This window comes from Apis cerana, linkage group LG14 (genome assembly GCF_029169275.1).
Source record: "Apis cerana isolate GH-2021 linkage group LG14, AcerK_1.0, whole genome shotgun sequence".
Classification (NCBI taxonomy): domain Eukaryota; kingdom Metazoa; phylum Arthropoda; class Insecta; order Hymenoptera; family Apidae; genus Apis; species Apis cerana.
In genome coordinates, this window is record NC_083865.1 from 4,674,457 (window position 1) to 4,694,023 (window position 19,567).

Genomic DNA, 19,567 nt, shown 5'->3' on the forward strand with positions numbered 1-19,567 from the left:
GAGCTCGAGAGCAGATATCTCGGGTTATTTCGACACACGGGTATGTATCGAATATATATATATATATATACACAACATACATTCCATACATATACGCAACGTATCGAATTACCAAGTATTTTCGAAGACTTTGGAGAAAATACCTTGGACTATGCCCGGTTCGATTACCATAGAAATACGGGATGGAAAATCGTATCCGACCGGGCGTATGCATCCTTCAGAAATGCACCTGAATCGCGCATAATGTCCGCCGAATATATTTACATTTATTATGCCGTTTGTTTCTTGCTTCTTGCCGCCATCTTTGGTACACGCGAAGAATTGAAAGTAGGAATATAGAGTTAAATTTATATGAAAATTTATATTCCGAATGGATACGATAATGTAGAAATTTCCTTCCTTTTCCTCCTCTTTTTTAATTTTAATCTTATATATAAAAGATTTTAATAAAGTTTGCTTCCCATAATAATAATAGATCCTTTTTAAAATGTCGTTAAAAGAATGTTTTTTGGATATTTTACAAATTTACAATTTTTTCTCTTTATTTTGACGTGTAATAAAAGAGAAAATATCGAATCAAAGGGAATATTCATCTTTATGTGATGGCTTTTTTTTTTAAAATTAAGAGTTAATAAAAAATAATTTGAGATCATTATTACGAAAAATTAAATAATTCGTATTAAAATTCCTCCTCCTCTTTTTTTCAATTAAATAGAAATAAACATTAAACTTACTATTACAATAATAGAAATTTATATTCATAATTTTTCCTTGTCAATTTAAACAGAAATTAACATTTAAACTCTTCCTCGTACATAAAACGTAATCACTTCCTCAAAACACCCGAGTAAAACACGGATCTCTTAACTCTCTGATTTTTACTGTATTATCCCAAACTGAAAAAAAAAAGAAAAAAAGAAACTCAAAGGATGAATCGAAGCACGAGATCAAGTTCAAGATCATTCTCGACCCCTCTTTAATCATTTCCTGCGCGCGTATGCGAAGCCAAGTAGGTCTGACACGGCTCTCAGAAGCTCTAACGTTACCGGAAGTGGCTTGTGAGTGGAGGATGAACGGTGGATGGCGACAGGGTATAAGGAAGTGGCGATATCACGGAATGCCACGTCGGTATGCGGCTCATCTAAGGGTTAAAGGGTTACCAGCCGGATCTTCGAGTGACTTGCAAGGTTGCAAGCCTCGCGATCGCTGCTAATCTTGTTAAACCTTCGCCGCTTCTCTCTCTCTCTCTCTCTCTTTCTCTCTCTCATCACGTTTCCCGCTCGTTCATCGAGGTTGATAACTCGTCGAGCTGCTGCCTCGATAATTTTCTTTCGGCTCGATTGGCTGCTCAATCGATGACACAAACTTTTGCGATCTGGATCTTGGTTGGTGGTGGATGCTTCGCCTTTGGTTTATGATCGCTTTCTTGGAAGGATTGCTCGATAAGGAATATCAAATGAACTCGAACGAAAAGCTCTGATTGGCTGGATATTCCTATCCCCTTTCTTCTCTCGCAGTTTTTTCCTTTTCTCTTCCGATGATTCTTATTAAATTCTCTTTTTTCTTCTCTTCTTTTTTGTGGGGAGACAAGAAGGGGGATTTGAATTATATCGATTTTGGTATCGAGATTGATATCGGTATTCAACCTTCTGATTAATTGTAACGGAACGATGCGATAATTAGATTTTAACTCGCCCTTCAAAGGAGAAGAAAATTCTTCTTTTTTACCAATTATCGACGACGGGATTCTTTTTTTCCTGTGATTCTTTGGTAAAGAAGATATCCGTTTCATTAAGAGGAAATATTTATTGTTTAGTTATTTAATTGTAAACTGCATTATTGCACTTGTAATGGAATAATGAAATAATATATGTATACAGGAACGAGGTTTTCAATTAATTAAGGATTTAATTAATGTCTTTACGCAGTGTTTAGATTTCAGAAAAAATTAACGAGTAAAAAGTTGCTACTTGCTTCTTTTTATTACATAAGAATGTGGTTCTTTTCTGTTTTTTAAAATTGTTCTTTCAAATATACATAAATATTAAAAACATTTTCATTATTCAATATCTCCCATTTCTTTCAAATACAAACAATTTTCCTCTGAGATCACGAATCGAATGAAACAGGAATAAATTTCAAATTTCTATTAATAAACACCCGATGAAAAGCGCCTCAGGGAAGGAAAAATAATCTTTCTAATCGATCTCCATAGAAATCTCATATCGAAAAAAAGCAAGCAAGGAAACGTGCAATCGAGGGAACGTGGCAGCCTTCAATCACCGATCCATCACCTATTCATGGCTGAATCCTCTCTCTCGGTCGATCATCGCGCGAAAAACAAACCAATCTTACGGCGTATCTTGAAAACTCGGGGGAAAACAGATGAAAAGAGGGATGAAAAACGATATAACGATATAAAGGGAAATAAGAGCGAAAAATAAGAATTCCCTCGACTCTTTGGCCACCTTTTTACCGCGGCCAGTCTATCACTACATCATTCTAAAATGCTTGTAGACTAATTAATCTGTCAAACACAGGTGATCGTGTAGGTCCTCGGCTCGCAGAAATGTCAAAGAGCTCGTCAAACCTTGTCACCACGGTGCCGATCAGTGACGTCGAGATGCTTGCAAAGGCAACACAGTAAAATTGTCCGAAGAAAACAGCAGTGGATCGAGGATCTTCTTCCAAGTATTCTAAATTTAATATTTATATTCACATACGCGACGACACGATATAATAAAAAATAACGATTTCAGAAGAAACAATTTTGAATGATTATAAAATTATCAAATTTACAAGCAACAATTACCATGCTAATTTCGCAAAACGCGTTATATCACATTATCCTTTCATCTTCGTTGTATCTATGTTAATTCTATATAATAAGAATTCTCACGATATATCGTTTATAGGAAAACGAATGAATTTATTAATTAATTCAGCTTCGATTCAATTTCATTTATCAATGTCGAAAGATTTAATATTTAATATTTACAACAACGATATACCTTTTTAATAAATGTCTTCCATAGATATCGCGTTAATTTTGACGTGTTAATTTTCGTCAAGATTCACGGCGATTCGTGTATAATCTGTTTTCCCGCAAGAAATGAAAATCCTATTAGCACCGCGGTTCCGGACGTTAATTCGAATTTGCATAATCGTTTACGCGTGACGTAAGACGATCGATCAGGAAAAATATTTTCCACGTAGAGTAATAAACTGCTTTTAATATGTACCATATAAAATAATAAATAAATTTTATCGACGAAAATGGAAACGGTGAAAAGCCTTTTCGTTAATTGATATAAAGAGATATAAAAGACAAATTCTTTTTGATACAAGGAATATAATTTTCAAAATTGTCCCTCCGTTTTTATCATCGTTGTCGAGCAGAGAACATTGCACTTAGAAAATTGGAAAAAGTTTTATATTTTCATATTGTTGGAAAAAGAAAAGGTACTGAAAATTATTAATAACAATGCTAAGATTAGAGATCTCTACCTTTTCTAGTTTTATCCACGAACGAAACTACGACATTTTTCTTCACCGCAAATTTTCCATCAGTTAACATCTCTCGATACTCCTAGTTGCTCTCTTATCGCCTTAACCGGCGCTAAAATGTACAGCTACGAATGTAGTTTACACCGTCTGTTGTCACGAGTCTCGGGAGAATGTCCCAACTTACCCGAGAAGACATACGCCTGGCGTGATGACACAAGCAAGATAGTTTGATAGTTGCACGATTGCCTCAATTAACGATATGTCCTTATCCGTTACCGTGTTAAAGGTCTCGTTTAAGGATCTGTTTATCATTTCAACGGAGCAGGGTATACGTTCGAACAAAGAGAATTACAGAATTAATTTCGGTATCGAAACTATCGCAAGATTATTTACAACGGAGAAAATTAAAAAAAGAAAGATCGATCTTTTCTCAGCTTCGACAACGTTAAACTTCCGACACTTGTGCTTCGAATTGCCAATTTTAATATTCCCAACGATTAAAACGCGCGCAGAGAGAAGAAGAAGAAGAAAAAAATCGAATAGAATTAAAAACTTGACAACGGCTCTCTCTCACACGGCAATTAAATCGAGTCCAACCGTGTTAATTTCGGTAATCGGCGCGTAACGTGAAAACCGTGATAGCCCAGCGAAGCGAGGATCGAAAATGATCGCCTGGCATATCGCATAATTAAACCACGGCCGATTGTCCACCGGTCTCGTAATAACCCACGTTTCCATCGGAATAACAATTTCGCGTTGGAAAAGTCGCCGTGGAAATTCGAGCTCGTTTTCCACTCGATTTTCGAGTTTGAATTTTCGCTCGTCTCTCGAAACGATGAAACGTGGCGAGAGCAAAAGAGAGAGAAAGAGGGAGAGGGAGAAGGATCGAGAGGTATCGCGAGGCGCAACAGGCGGAGAGAGAGAGAGTGGATCACACGGTATCGATCGTCGATAGGGATCGATCCATCGTCTAGAATTTCACGGCTGTTTGTAATTAAAGGGTTCTCCGCTGTTGGAACAACGCGAAATTAACGGAGCGCCAGGAGTTAATTAACTCCTGGCACGTTTTGTCGATGATTATTGCATCTATAACCGGGCGAGAACTTTGGTCAGGTTATGAATTTTTCATTTCTAATTTTTCCTCCAGATTTTTTCTTTTCTTTTCTTTTTCGTTTTTCAAACTTTGAACGAATCGCCGTTTCGTTCAAGATTTTCCAACAGGTTGGTTTTTTCCCGTTGTTTTCCCGGGATAATAATAAAAGGGAACAACGAGTTGAACAACGAAGAATTGAATTGTTTATTTCTTTAATCATGATTTTTCATGATAAAAATTGAAAGATACGCGCTACGATTGATTTTACTTTTTAATTGTGGAATTTTATTTTTGAACCTGCGCTTGAATTCATCATGATCATGCTCGTTAAATAAAGTAAAATTGCTGCAAAATTTAATTGTATTAATTAAAAATTGGCCGAAATATCCCCTGAATACCAGCAATCTATCGCATAATCTATTTGAAACTCGATTAAACTCTATTAAAATTAAAAATATTTCGAGTCGCTGTAACTCTGAAAATACTGACTTCCGGTGAACGAATAAAAGATCACTAGAAGCGCGGAAGCTTACTCTTTAAAATGCTTTTTCATTTATTTCGATATCACTTCCGGTACCCGAGATATCATCGCGTGAAACAAAGGCTAATTCCCGATCGTTTACCTTAAACCCGATTAAACGTTATTAAAATTAGGAAAACTTTGAAATGCTATAACTCCGAAAATAATGACTTCCGGTCAACGAATGAACGATCGTTGGAAGCGCGGAACCTTGCCCTTTAAAACGCTTTTTCACTTATCTCGATATCACTTCCGGTTCCCGAGATATCGTCGTGTAAAGCGAAGGGTAATTTTTAATCGTTTGCTATTTCTCTCCCTGTCTCTTATTCGGACCTCTCGCTCGCACCTCCTTTCACTGACCTATCTCAAAGTCCAGACAAGCGACAGACGCGATTCCTGGAAAAACGCGCTTATAAAATATATAGGTCAATAGATGGCGCCACCATTCATATTTCCTGCACTATGTTAAATACCATGGACACTTTGAATCCTTATATCTCGGCAACGGATCGAGATATCGGGATGAATGAAAAACCGATTTCAATGGCGCGGTTTTCTCCATATATCGAGTGTATCTTAATGATAAAATTTTAAATTTTTTTGACGAAAAATAGAAGTTTCATTTTGCGTGAAATATATACTGAGGTAATGTATGCTTTACATTTTCCCATATAATTCTGTAATTGCATAAAAATTTACAGTCTAATGATTATCGTATCAGTTACGAGTTAAATTATTTCCTTTTTTCGTAAAATGTTTTATTATCGATATTTCACTATATTCCTGTATATATGTGTACCGTCAACGATTAATAAGAAAATCATGTAAAATTTCGGAACTTGTACTTAGACGAAATTGAACTTCCACTTCTCATTTTCTTTTTCCTGTGTCCGTTTTTACACGTTCATAAATGAGACGTTCAAATTTCAGAAGACTCGTTTCGACGTCACTTTACAGCCAAATAAAAACCCTCCGAGAAAAGGTAAAAATAACGTGGAAAAGAGGCATTTTCTATAGATTCCTTTCGTAACTTGAAACGATAGAAAATCATGCGTATGATATAGATAATAGTATTATCTATAAATAATTCTCAACCATTTCATAGATTTATATCCTATATAATAAAACGAAATTTGAAATATTCCAATATCATCCAAGAGATATTTCGTATAGGAATTTAAAAATAAAGATCTTCTTCTATATCCTATTGATTAGATTCTCGCATAAATATTCAATGCGCATATATCTGATATCTCATTCTTTGTATTATAATTCATAAAAATCAATGCTCAAAGAAATATCGGTCGATTTGAGGAAGTCAGGTTGCTGAAGTGGATAGGGAGAAAAGGAAGTACAGTGGTCAGAAGCTCGTTCCAGATGGAAGATTCTATCGAAGATCAAGGAAGGAAATCGAATTACGTTTCGGTGCAGCTGGCGTGACAAAAGCGACATAATGGCCGATAGAAAACCGGAGACATACCCTAAGATCTTTGGATTACCGGTGCACCATCTTGTCCTTATATACGTAATTTCGCCTATTTACAAAATCGACTATCAATGAAACAGCCTTGATGAGAAAATCAGCAAATTCGACTTCGAACCAAGATAGAAATCATTTTGATTTGACGAGGGCAATGAATTTTGATTCATTGACTTGATCCTTTCACTGCACACGTACGAATTTGCTAATTTCATGCAAAATGTTAATCAAGATTTGAATTTTTAGATAGAATTTAACGATAGAATTTTTCGACGCTTCGACGCTTTATTGAAAATAATAATTTAACAGACACGTAAATGAAAGAGTAATAATTATAAATTTTGAAAGTAACGAGCACGAGTATTTTATTTGAAGAAAAAATAAAGTTACTTACGTAAAATTTTAAATATTTCATACTTATTCACAAAATAAATATTGAATTTTTTCCCAATATACAATTTTTCAAACATATATCATTCAATGTTTAACCGTTTAACAATATTTTTAACGAAAGTTCCGAACGGAGTCGAAGAAAATTCCAACCTGATAGTAAAACAAAGTGATCATGGAAATGAGTAATTAATTTAACATTCCAACCGAAAAATTAATTATTTCGTTGAATGAAATTTTTTAAATCGAGCATTAAAAGAAATAAGCGGAATGATGTAAACAGCAAATTCTTGAAACAGATAGTCAAGGTATGTTGAACATTTAGAGCCGACCATACCATGTTGGAATTTCTTAATTGAATACATCATGTGCATCGAATTCCTATGAATATTATATTTATACACTTATGTTAATAATATTAATAAAGAAATTAAAAAACGAATGTACTAATCTTGTTTCCTTTATTTTTCCTTCATCGCATGCCTTTCCGTTTAAATAAATAAATAAATTCGATCGAACAATATTTTCCTCCGATCCCTTTTAATCTAATTCTTACTGCTTCTCATCTTATTTTTATCTATCGAGTTACCACACGCGATTACCATGCTTTCAGAATATTGCTAATCGAAAATTCGTAATTGGATCTCGGTGGCGGCCGATTGCAAGAATGCATAAGGGAATAACCGAATCTTGGGGAGATTCGCTTTCGCATTCGATCGATTTTGCAATCCTTGACTTACGAAAATTCGGGAAATAGAATTGGGATAAAGTTAGAAAGCGGATGGAAGCTTCGAGGATAGTTTACATTATAAGCAAGGAGATATCTTTCTTCTGGAGAATTAATTAAAAAATAAAAAAAAAAAAAGGAAAAAGAAAAACGAAGCTTTGAAAGATTCGTACGTTATATTTTTGATTTCCATTCGATTTCAATTCTGTGCAAATAAAAATTAAACTACAATTGAAATTTATTGTTGAAAACATTTGCAAAGGACAAAGAAAGATATCCGAGTTGCGGCAAAGTTAGATAAATTAATTGAATTATACAAAATGCTAAAAATTTAATATCGGTGTCACGACATTCGATTCCGTTTGACATATTGTCCCATCTTTACAATATATTCCACGATAAAAAATATCCAATTGTATTTCCCTTACGAGCTGTTCAATTTTCAAGATTAAATTCGAAACGAAGACAATCTCTTAAAAATTGCTTCCAATTGTTCCATCGATTCTTTTCATTTAAATTACGTATATATATATATATATATATATACATATTCCTGGCTCCGATTCTCTCTCAAATGGATAAGAATTTTTACCAGAATCTAATCGTTACTATCCTAGTATCAACTTTATATTTATCCATCCCCTTTTAAATTTTAAATCTGAAAATTCTTTATGAAAATTCAAAGTAAAAACTAGAATAAAAATTCTGAAAGTATACATCTTTTCGACTCGATCAAAGTCTATTGAATGAATTATAAGAGATAATAGCTTTGCTACTATCTACAATATATATATATATATATATGATACAGATAATATAATTGGAGATGATTTTAATGCATATCGATCCTGTATAATCAAGCCTGTCTAAAATACTATGGTATTAAGAGCAATATGGCATGCAATTTATATATACATATACATAGAGCTCACCATTAATAACATGCACGTTGACGCTGGCTCTCTCCGCCACAGTGGGCACGCAACTGTAGTTTCCAGAGTCGCTTAGCTTTGCATGGGTGATCCTCAATCTATAACAGAACAAAAAAAACCGATATCAGACCGAAAGCATAACCGACTGTTATTCCGCAAATTTTTTAATTATCCGTAATTAAAAACATACTTTTTTCCATCGTTCGCGCCAAAGATACGCATCTATAAGTTCAACTTTCTGAAATAAATAATTGGCGTCTCAAAGATCAATAATGTTTAAGAATTACAGTTAACATTCTTACAGTTACGTCACGACATTGAATCTTGAAAATATCTCTTTCCTATGTTACACACATGTACATATATATATCAAACGTCTCTAATTTTTACATATTAAAAAGTCAAGTATAAATAAGTGGCTGTCATCTTTGGGAATAATCGATGGAAATATGAAATTATTACCAGCATTTCCTCGAAATATCCCAATGTCGGGATCAAGCAAACAACAGGGTCGTATAATTCGACTGTCATCATGTCCCATTTAATCGCGGGCCACCGAAACGCGAAAACACACGTCAGACGCATAAATTTGGCCTAACAATTGGCCACGAATGATAGAAATGGCTTTAATTTCGCGAGTGGTTATCGATACGCGGTTCCGGTATAAGGGCTATATGAAATAATTCACGTCGAAATTAATAATGAAGCAACGATGATCTAACGGCTATTAATTGCCGGTTAATACCACTTGCGGTATCATGAATTCTCTCTTCACCGCTCTATCGTTTAAAGGGGGAGGGTGAGGGAGAGGGAAAAATACAAGCGTTCCGTGATTCAATTTAACCGGGTGTTCATCAATCGAGACTTTAATTACTTCATAGTAATTCATTAATACGAATTACCGTAATTACTATTAAAAAGCCACGGGCTAAGTATTTCACACTTGAGATTTAGAAATAAATTGTGGATAAAATATATAACGAATGTTTTCTGTTCCTCTGTGAACGATAAATTTAGAAATGTTTATGATTTCGTAAAGCGAATAATTTACAGTAAATTTTTTTTAATTACCACTCGAATTCTTTCTTTCTTTTTTTTTTTGTTCTTTCTTTCCTTCGTTCTTGATTTCTTATTGAAATTTTTGTATTTAATTATCTTTAATAGTGATGGATTGATTTTTTTTTCCAAATAGAATTCTTGTTAAAGTTACCGTGTTCAATTATTTTTAATAGTTATAAATAGGGAATTTGAATTATACTGTCTGTATTTTTAAATGAGGTGTCTTGATTGAAATTTATATTAAGAAATTCTCATTTATCGTTGAAATTTATGGCTGTGCATCGAGGTAAATATTTGTATGAAATTTAATTTACATTTATTATACCTAGACTAATTAAACAATCTGGAAATTAATTTTCTGCAATATTAAATTATTTAATACGAAATTGTATTTTAATCTAGAAATGTATGTCACTCGAAATTTGAAATAATAACTTAAAAAAGAAAAAATTCGAGAAATCAAAATTTGCTAAAATTTTAGTTCCCGACAAACTAAACAAACTCTTTGAAAAACAAACTTTTATTTTTCTGAATAAAAATTCTGTTATTTATAAAGATACAAAAATTAATTTTCATTACATTCCGTCAATTTTATATTTTATTATATTTAATTAAAGGAGAATCGATTATCAATAAAATATATCTCCAACGAGAAACATTTTATCGAGTAAATATAGTTAGAATTACTTCCATTTAATTACAATTATTAATAACCAACAAAATTGATTATTAATAAAATATCGTGTTTAACAATTCAATTAGTAACATGAATCATTGAATAGGATAATAGTGACTGAATATTTCAGTTAATATTTTACTATTTTCCAAATTACTTTAATTACTTTAACATTTCACGTTAAATCAAAATATAACAAAATACCCGATAAACGTTTCCAATTTAACAACTTTAACAACCAGTTTGCAGATTTTTATAAAGTTCAAGAAGCATTGATTCTTCTATTTTATTATAATCGATAATTATTTTTCCAGGATTAAATCAATTATGCGTTACATCAAATTTTCAACGACACTTTATCCAAACGTTCAGCAACCAGAGATAAGTCTCTTCGCGCACTATGACCATTTTCAGAAACAGTGGATATATATCAGGTATCATAGACAAGCGTCGTAAAATAAATCTCACAATCGTGTTCACTTAAGCGTATTATCCAAGAGATAGTGCTCTACATCATTCTTTTCAACCTCGTGATAATAACCCCAAATACTTCTCTTCTCTGGTGCAACATAATGTTTGGTACACATTGACGTTAGGGGAGCAACGTGTCGGTTGTAAGTAAAATAAATAGTCCCCTTAGGAGGGATACAGTTTCAGTCACGAAAAGCATTTTCGTATTTTTGTATTTCCTCCTAACTAATGACGATTGGAAATTGGTTGGAAAGCTCGAGGTGTTCACGTTTACCCATTTCGAAAATTCTTAAAGATTTAATTACAAGATTGAATAACGTCATTTTGTATTCAATTCGCAAAATAATAATATCTTCTGTATTTTATTTAATTATTGATCAATCCTTGCCCGACGAATCAAATTATTAAGATCAGTGATCAATACTTTCATCCAGAAATATGTAAAATTATTATTCTCAACTTTCTGAATCGAATGAAGTTTTCACAAATACGTAGATAAAAAAGATTCATCTCTAAATTATCCTTACGACGTGAAAATTGGATATATAAATCAATTCAAGGATCGTTTACGATTCGAAAAGTTTCTTGACGATGATTTCCATCTCAATAAATCGGAAATAAGGTGAAAATAATAACGAAAATCGTCTTTCTGCAACGATCGAAATCGGTTGAACGTTGTTCCAATAAATTTTCGAATCGATGGAAATAATTCCACGTCAGATGCACCAGTCGTAGGACAATAGGACTCGTAAAGAAGTTCTGACAACTTTGTCTCGATAGATTATTGATTAATCATTTATTCGCCGTATTTTAGCAGTTAGTTTCATCGTAGTTTCACGGTAACGTATCGCACCCCTGAGGGTAATGACGATCGTTTAAGGGATACGTAACGGTGTAATGGTTCGAAGCCAATGCACCTGAACTCTGAATTTATGAAAGAGCCTTAATATTTTTTTTCTTCTTATAATTAATAATTCAACCAAGCCTTTGAGATTCTAATAAATAATAATATCTCTTGTAATTTAGATAGAATCACCGAAGATATCAGTTAAATCGATAGTAATATCGTTATTATCGTGATATAAAGGGATGAAAAATTCGTGCAGATTCAATTTGGAATTAATTTTAAAAATAAAATTAAACCTCACATTCAAGTTTGGATTGTAGTTTATGGATGAAGTACTCTGCAGAAGGTTGGAGGTGAGAAACAAGGATATTTGGACCGACTGGTTTATTGTTGCTATGAATGAAAAGTGCATCAGCCGCTCGAGATTTCCAACGTGCCTGAATATCTCCTAGGAATGTCTGAATCAAATGAAAGAGACAGAAAAATAGAAAGGAAGAGAAATAAGAAAGAAAAAACATGTGCTGATATATATAGATAAATAGTTACATACAGCTTGTCCATCGTGATTGAAATTATAAATTTATAGTTTCAAAATCTAACATTTTTTTCTAAAAGTTTTCTTCTACCTTTCTTTCTTCTCTCGATACTCGATCTTTTTCTTTCTTTCACAACAAAACATCACAATGACCAAGAGACATAATTATTCACAAACACGTTTCGATTCAACAACGATATTCCTTTTCCTCTTCCAGTATCAAATTCAAGATTAATTTATCCCCCCATTTACCTTATCCAGACAGTTCCACCGCGTGGCACAATATTCTACCGGCCCCCCAACTATGGAGGAGACACAGGCCAGTCCTTTGTCAGGCGGCCTATGCACCGTGAAGACGCATCGGGCATGCTCTGCATTTCTACGCCCTTGTCAGCCCTGCCGTTTGTGCGTCGCGGGAATATTGCACCCGTGCTGCGTCTGTTTTTGGACGTGATTGACGATTGTCAGTCTCGCCGTTTCACGCCGACGAATTTACGAGGGGCCACTCTCTCTCCCCGGCCAGAGAATCTCTCAAGAACCAGGAATTAATCGCCATTGAGCGCGTCATCTTTGGAAGAGGAACAGGAATATCTGGATCAGGAATTGTCATCGAGATATTAACGCGATATCGGTTCAATCAATGGCGGTAATTTTGATGGATGGCTTCGGGGATGGCGCCACGGTCAGCTTTGGTACGATATTGAAAGAATTTTGGAATTGTTCTTTTCAAATTCTTCTCTTAATTTTCTTATCGATGATGATAATTTTTAAACATACTCGATAAGCAAGGATTGTTAATACGAAAATTTATTTAAATCCAAGAAATTAGAATAGAAATTTTTCTTTTCGAAGATAACTTGTCCGATAAGACGTTTCATAAACTTTGCAGATTTCTAATATAGAAAGATAGTGATTATCGCGTGAATTCGTTTGACGAATTCGATATACGATATGTGATATATGACATACGAGAGTACAGAAATATATTTTGCTTCGTCTTTCATTATTAATTGTTCATCGTAATTTCACGAAATAATTTGTTAATTAAGGATTCTAGGTTTCGATAGATTGTGTCAAGATTGAATTTCCCATAAATGTAAATTGTTCTACTTCTATTCTATTAATTCACAGGCGTAATATCTTCAAATGTGCACGTAACTGTGTACGTACAATCAATCTCAAATATACCGTGTGAAATTTCCAAATTCAAATTTCGATAATAACTGGCACGAAAACGTCAAATAAACGCAAAGTTGTAATCCCCGCGATGCTAAATATTCAACGAATATATATGAAAATATGTATCATCGATAAGATAAAATTTCAAATTAACCAATCACTTGAAATTATTTACCATCGAGAAATATCGAAATAACGTATCGATCGATACTTTCTTTTTTTCTTTCAAATTTTAATATTTACGCGATTGTAAATTAAATCAATTTATATTTAGCACGACGAGTAACGTACACGCGAAGTGTGCATACACATTTTTCGAGAATTGGCTCAGATGATCAGATTACGTGTCCCGTGCATTAGTGCGTTGAATAATAACTGTAGTTTCGATAAGTAATTTCGAATGTATGGACAGGGATTTGGTTTAACGTAGCCAATACGTTGGTTGTCTAGTTTTCAGATTGAAACCCGCCCTCAATCTTGATAACACGTTGATCAAATATATAATTAATTTTTGAATTGTTTGATAGAGATTTTATAAACAGTATCAGATCGTTTCTGACTTCTGAAACTGGCATCCCCCGTTTAATCAAAATAGGATTAAAAACTTGGTTATTTCTAAATCATTACAAAACGAAACCATTCCATATACCAAATTTCCTCCTTCTGAATATATTTTCATTAATAAATATTGTATTATTGTCTCGTGCATCAAACTTTCGCATATTTCTCAAAGATATACTCTCCTTTTCCTCGATAATATCGATTGTTCATTTTTCTATATCCCGAATTCCCGAATAAAAAAAGAAGAATGGAAAACTAAGCTCACCTCGACGTGAGGGCATCGCTCCACTCGGTTTCGACGGTGATGCGAGGCTCGCCGTTCACGTCGTTCTCCGAATGAGGCGACGTAACTACTGGCTGGCTACCACGATACCAAGCCACTGTGCCAAGGTCGTGAGGCCCTTGAGACATGAGGCAGGTGAGAGTGAGAAGACTGCCGGTTTTCACGTAAATATCCGTTTGCCCGTTTATCCTGGCCCGTGCCTCTGCAAATAAAAATATATTTCATCAGCTTACGTTCAATCACTTATTCCTTAATATTCGTCCCTTTGAATAAAAACGAACATACATCCACGTTATGTACAAATAATGTAAATAATTCCACATTCAAGGAGCACAAAACCGATTTCTGGTTTCCTTAAAAGTTTGGTAAAAGAAACTTTACATTCGGAAAAATAAAAATTCCGGCTCTCATTCTGTATACATAATAAATAATTAATCGACTAATACAACGATTAGCGTGTTTCGACGTGATCTGATGCAATCTTCTTTCAGATACAAGAGCGTGAAAAGATAAGAAGTCGGGATACGAGGCGTGTCAAATAGTCGCTAAACGCCGTTTCCCAGCCTGTGTCAATTTTAGAGGCTATTATCCCGATATCCGTTGCCGATAAATTATTCATATCGCGAGGAAATCGCGTGGTGTATAAGCAGCGAGCGTTCAGCTATCCTGGGGATTCAGTTCGACCTACTTTCTGATTAGCACGCGAATGTTTCCTCGGCGCTGTGCATTTATAATGACCGAGCTGGTAATTATGTGCGAGCGAAATTGTCGCCGAAACGGAGAGAACGAGAGGATAAACTTCGCTGAAACATGCGCCGGTTATTAAATCGTTTAAAATTGTATTTCCAATATATATGTATGAAATTTTCGGTTTATATATATATATATATATATATATGGGATTAAAAGGATCGACATAAATTATTAAATAGTTTTGGGTATCCACGATGATTAAAGGAGGAGTCTCGCTTTTTTCCTTTTATTCCAGCAAAAGATGTAATTTTCTAAAATGTTCTTTCCGAATCTATTTTTTGCAATTTAGAGATACAAGGGTTCTCATTAAAAAAGAATAAGAAGAGGGAAATGTTACGCTTGAAAAAGGATCGATTCGATACATAAAATTTGTAAAAAGGTCTAAAATTTTAAGAGAAATTTTTGAAGTAAGTATATTTTTAAAGAAAATTCACGGTCTTCTAAAATAATACGCTAAATCTTTGCCATTTTCACAGACGATTTCGAATCGTCCAGTTTTTCCATGTAAAGCCGCTTTTCGTTTCTGCCATTTTACCTTTTTCTTTTTTCCCACACTCTTCTTCCTTCTTCCTTTTTTCTTTATTTTTTCCTCCTTTTTTTTTTTAATATTCATCAATTTTACTATGACAAGCAAAAGGTCCTATCAGGCAACAGTTCAATGACTTCGAGAGAACAGAAAGAAGAATGTGTCTAGTCACCGTTGATGCATCAAATTCGTGCAAGAATAACGGACATATGATTCACGCCCGTTCCAGCATCGAGGGGGGTTGTGGGTATCGATTTTCGCTTTGAATTTCAACGTGTTCCGTTAATACCACAATTTTTGCGCACTGATATTTCCTCGTATATTGTCCGGTATCACGAAACATTGTCCTGGTTAATTTGTCGATAAGCTATTGTACTGTTATTTTTTTTTTTTAAATTTAAATTTAAAAACTGTATAATCCTTTAATCTTTGATAAAATCGGATTAAAATATGATTTTTTGATTTTTGTCTGGTACTAGTCAAACGAGTCATTCCAACGTTGAATTATTGTTGTTTGAAAATATAAAAATGAAGATAAATTTATGGTGGAAAAAATTTGGACAATTTTGTAAGACAATTATATAGAATTATATTTATTTAGATAAATTAATCCAAAGTGGATTTTTCTAAAAAGCATTTTATAAATTTACAAAAAAAGAAATTATTACAACTTATACTCTTTGACAGACTAAATTAGAAATTAAAAGTGAAACAGTTTTCAGCAACTTTTAAATGACTCCAATTTTAAATTTTAATATCACCATAAGTGTTATCAATTACAAAAATATTATGGACTTAAAAAATAAAAAAGGAAAAGAAGGAATCTCACCAAAAATTTCCAAATCCTTTTTATGTATCAAATCCTGTCTGTATCCGAAATATTCCGGTAAATATCGGGGAACAAACATTCGGGAAGGTATCTAGTCGAAAGCTTTTGAACGAGCGACATCCTCTTTCTGGATATCTCTCGGGAGAAGGGGTTAAGAGAGAATACGTGTTCATCGATCGAACGTTGCCAAGATGTTCCCTCGTTTATCATCGTGGCCGAAGAGGAGGAACTCGCGATTACACGAATAATCGCTCGATACGCGCGTATGGGGACGTTCAGATATCTGACAAAAGCTGATCTGATAAAAAGATCTCGTTGGATTTATGGCCGTGATTCGTGACGCGTTATGAAGATACGCGTAGCATCCGAAAGAAAAAAAAAAAAAGTAAGTCGTAAGTCGCGAATCGTAATTCGATTTAATCCGTCTCCCGCGCAGATTCGCAGTCGAGAGAAATAAATGAATAAATTATTGATTTTCGATTCGAAGTTTTGTCGAATTACTTGGATTGGAAATTGTATTTTATTCGAAACATTCTTTTAGTTGGTCGAAGAGACGATTAATTTCAAGTTGGTTTGATAAAGTCTTTTTTGAGAGAGATGGAAAAAGTTTCATTGGCTATTTAGTAGGATTATAAAAAAAATGAATTATCGAAACTTTTTATCGTGCGATTAATATAATAATATTTTATTTTGTAATCAATTTTAATATTAAAACAAGAATATATTTTGTGTTATAAATGTACCGACTTTTAAACGTTTAAAATTATATAATGGAAAAAATATTAGTGTTTTATTGGATCTTTGATAAATTTTCTTAGAATAAATATAGAATTATTACATTTTTAATCGAATCACGAAGTTGTGGATGTTTGGAATTGTTATGAATTTTTCAACAAAAAGAAAAGAAAAACACGCACAAACGATTCTAATTTAACGTCCAAGAATCATAAATAATTCGATTGAACAGAAATTTCAGGGAAAAAAATATCTCAGATATTTACATATCGATTAAAATTCGATCGTGAAAACACGTTCTTTGGCGTGGGGGGCAGGAAATGCGCGCGGCAAAGTTTATTTTGTTTAAACAAGCGTCAGATGAATTTAATTGGTCGTCGAGATCGAAAAGTGAAATGATGAAAAATTGGAATTGGAAATCAGTCGGTGGAACGTGTACGTGCACCATTTCGAATGGGAATGAAATAAAGGAATATGAATTTCCATCCTCACTTTTCGATTTCGTCACTGATTCGCATTTCTCTGATGGACAAAGGATCATTTATTTCATTGGTGGCCTTTTGTTAAGGGCAAATTGTGACATGGGCATAAACAAATACCGGGTTATTGGAGAGGAAAAAAAAAAAAAAAAAAAAGGAAGAAAAAAAATACGACAAAAGATCGTACGACAGAAATCGAGGGATGAAAAATAACGTTGTTATCGTGTATCGCGGTAAATTGTAGGAATGCGCTTTACAATAGAGCTACGAGATAAACAATTAAACAACATTCGTCCTGAATGAACGAATTAATTTCACGAAATAAAGTACGAATTAATTTATTTAAGTAATTTAGTCGGTATAATGATGTGCGATTATCGATACGTCAATAATACCAGTAATACACCGTGTTATACGCTTGAATAATTAACAAAATAAATCAAAGTGAAATTTATTGAATATACTTCTGTATATAATAATAGATAAACAATCTTGCTTCTATTGTTCTAATTGATACGAAATATCTCTCTGATTTTCTTTCTTCATTTTTCTATCTCATTCTTCTTCTCCTTTAAATGAATAATATTTTAATTTTACACACATTCGAATATTAAATATCATCATACAGAAGGCATTATTCTTAAATAAATTTTGTCTATTTCCACACAGGGATAAAAGTTAAAAATGACGAGAATAAAATTTGGAGATAAAGGATTATTAAATTTTTCAATTGCACCTTTATCGTTGAAAAATATCGGATATTTTTTAGAAGATTCTATTGCAGAAGATTGCTCATCTTAATCTCGATTATCGTGGAATAATTTAAAAGAAAAGATTTCGACATAATAATAATATCGAGATATTAAAAGCAATTTCTTACTAAAAATCGTTATACTTTAATCATACGCGCAGTGAATACGAAGATAATCATAATCATCAGCTTCGAGAACTTTTATACGTATCTTTTGAATAAGGATTTGAATAAAAATTTGAATTCTAAATTAATCTTTTGCAGTGTGTTATGCGTTACCCCTTGAATTTCTTTCGATAATTTCCAAATATCAAAAGTGAATCTACAGCAAGAAAGTAATAATTAATATTCAATACTCCATAAGAAAAAATCTGAGAATGACACGCAAGAAATCATGCGTGTATATCGTCCCTTATCTGAATGGAAAATGCGCGTAGAAAATCCATTAATGCATCGGAGATAAGAAACGATTTGTTCGAATGTAAATTGCAAGATCCATCGAGATGAAGGAATCGTGGGATCGTAGGGAGGTGATGGAAGATCTCTCCCCTCCCACCAAATCGGTTTAATCTACGTTTAATGCGCGTTTTTATGGGATCGTTCACGCTTAACCGATGTTCGAATTATGAAAGTAGAATCCTAGAGCGTGGCCAGTCTCGTAGTATGATGCATTTCATGATTATCTTCGATCCGAGTGAATAACAATTTATTCTCCGCGTCGAAGTGAATTTACGTTTTAATCGAGATCGTCGAAACTATAGATAACATCGTTGTGTAGAGATAAATGTTTTCAATGTATTGTACGTAGATAAGAATTAATATGGGATACGGAGGATTTCATCGATGTTTGCCTGTACGAACCAATTTTATGGGGTTGTTTTTTCCAGGGGATGAAGAAAATGAATTTTTATTCGGTTAAATTTCGATCGAGGAGTGGGAATCGAGACTTGTTTCGACGAATACGAGGTTATAATGATTTAAAAATATTAAACTCGGTTAAACTGTTGCGTTGCAAATTTAAAAATAAATTTGGAATTTGCAATTCCCCCAAATTTGCGATTCTATTGTATCGTATATAATATCGTATATCCGTAATTTCTTTACTGGTCAATTAACTTTTTAATATAAAATTCCTATGTATTTTGATATTTTCCATGAAACAGTAGTAGAAGGATAATAAGGTTCGTGTAATATTGTGATAAAATAAAGGATAAGATTACTATTGAAAACTGTT

The 19,567-nt window shown here is 33.4% G+C and overlaps 1 protein-coding gene across 1 annotated transcript in view; it reads right to left on the reverse strand.

Moving 5' to 3' along the window:
- The window catches only part of LOC108003171 (zwei Ig domain protein zig-8), a 385,408-nt gene that overhangs the window by 32,496 nt on the left and 333,345 nt on the right, over positions 1 to 19,567 (reverse strand). The window contains exons 4-5 of the mRNA XM_017065300.3: positions 14,243 to 14,462; positions 8,650 to 8,747 (exon numbers count right to left, since the gene is read on the reverse strand). Of these exons, the coding sequence (XP_016920789.1) occupies positions 8,650 to 8,747; positions 14,243 to 14,462 (318 nt within the window). The remainder of the gene's footprint in view (positions 1 to 8,649; positions 8,748 to 14,242; positions 14,463 to 19,567) is intronic.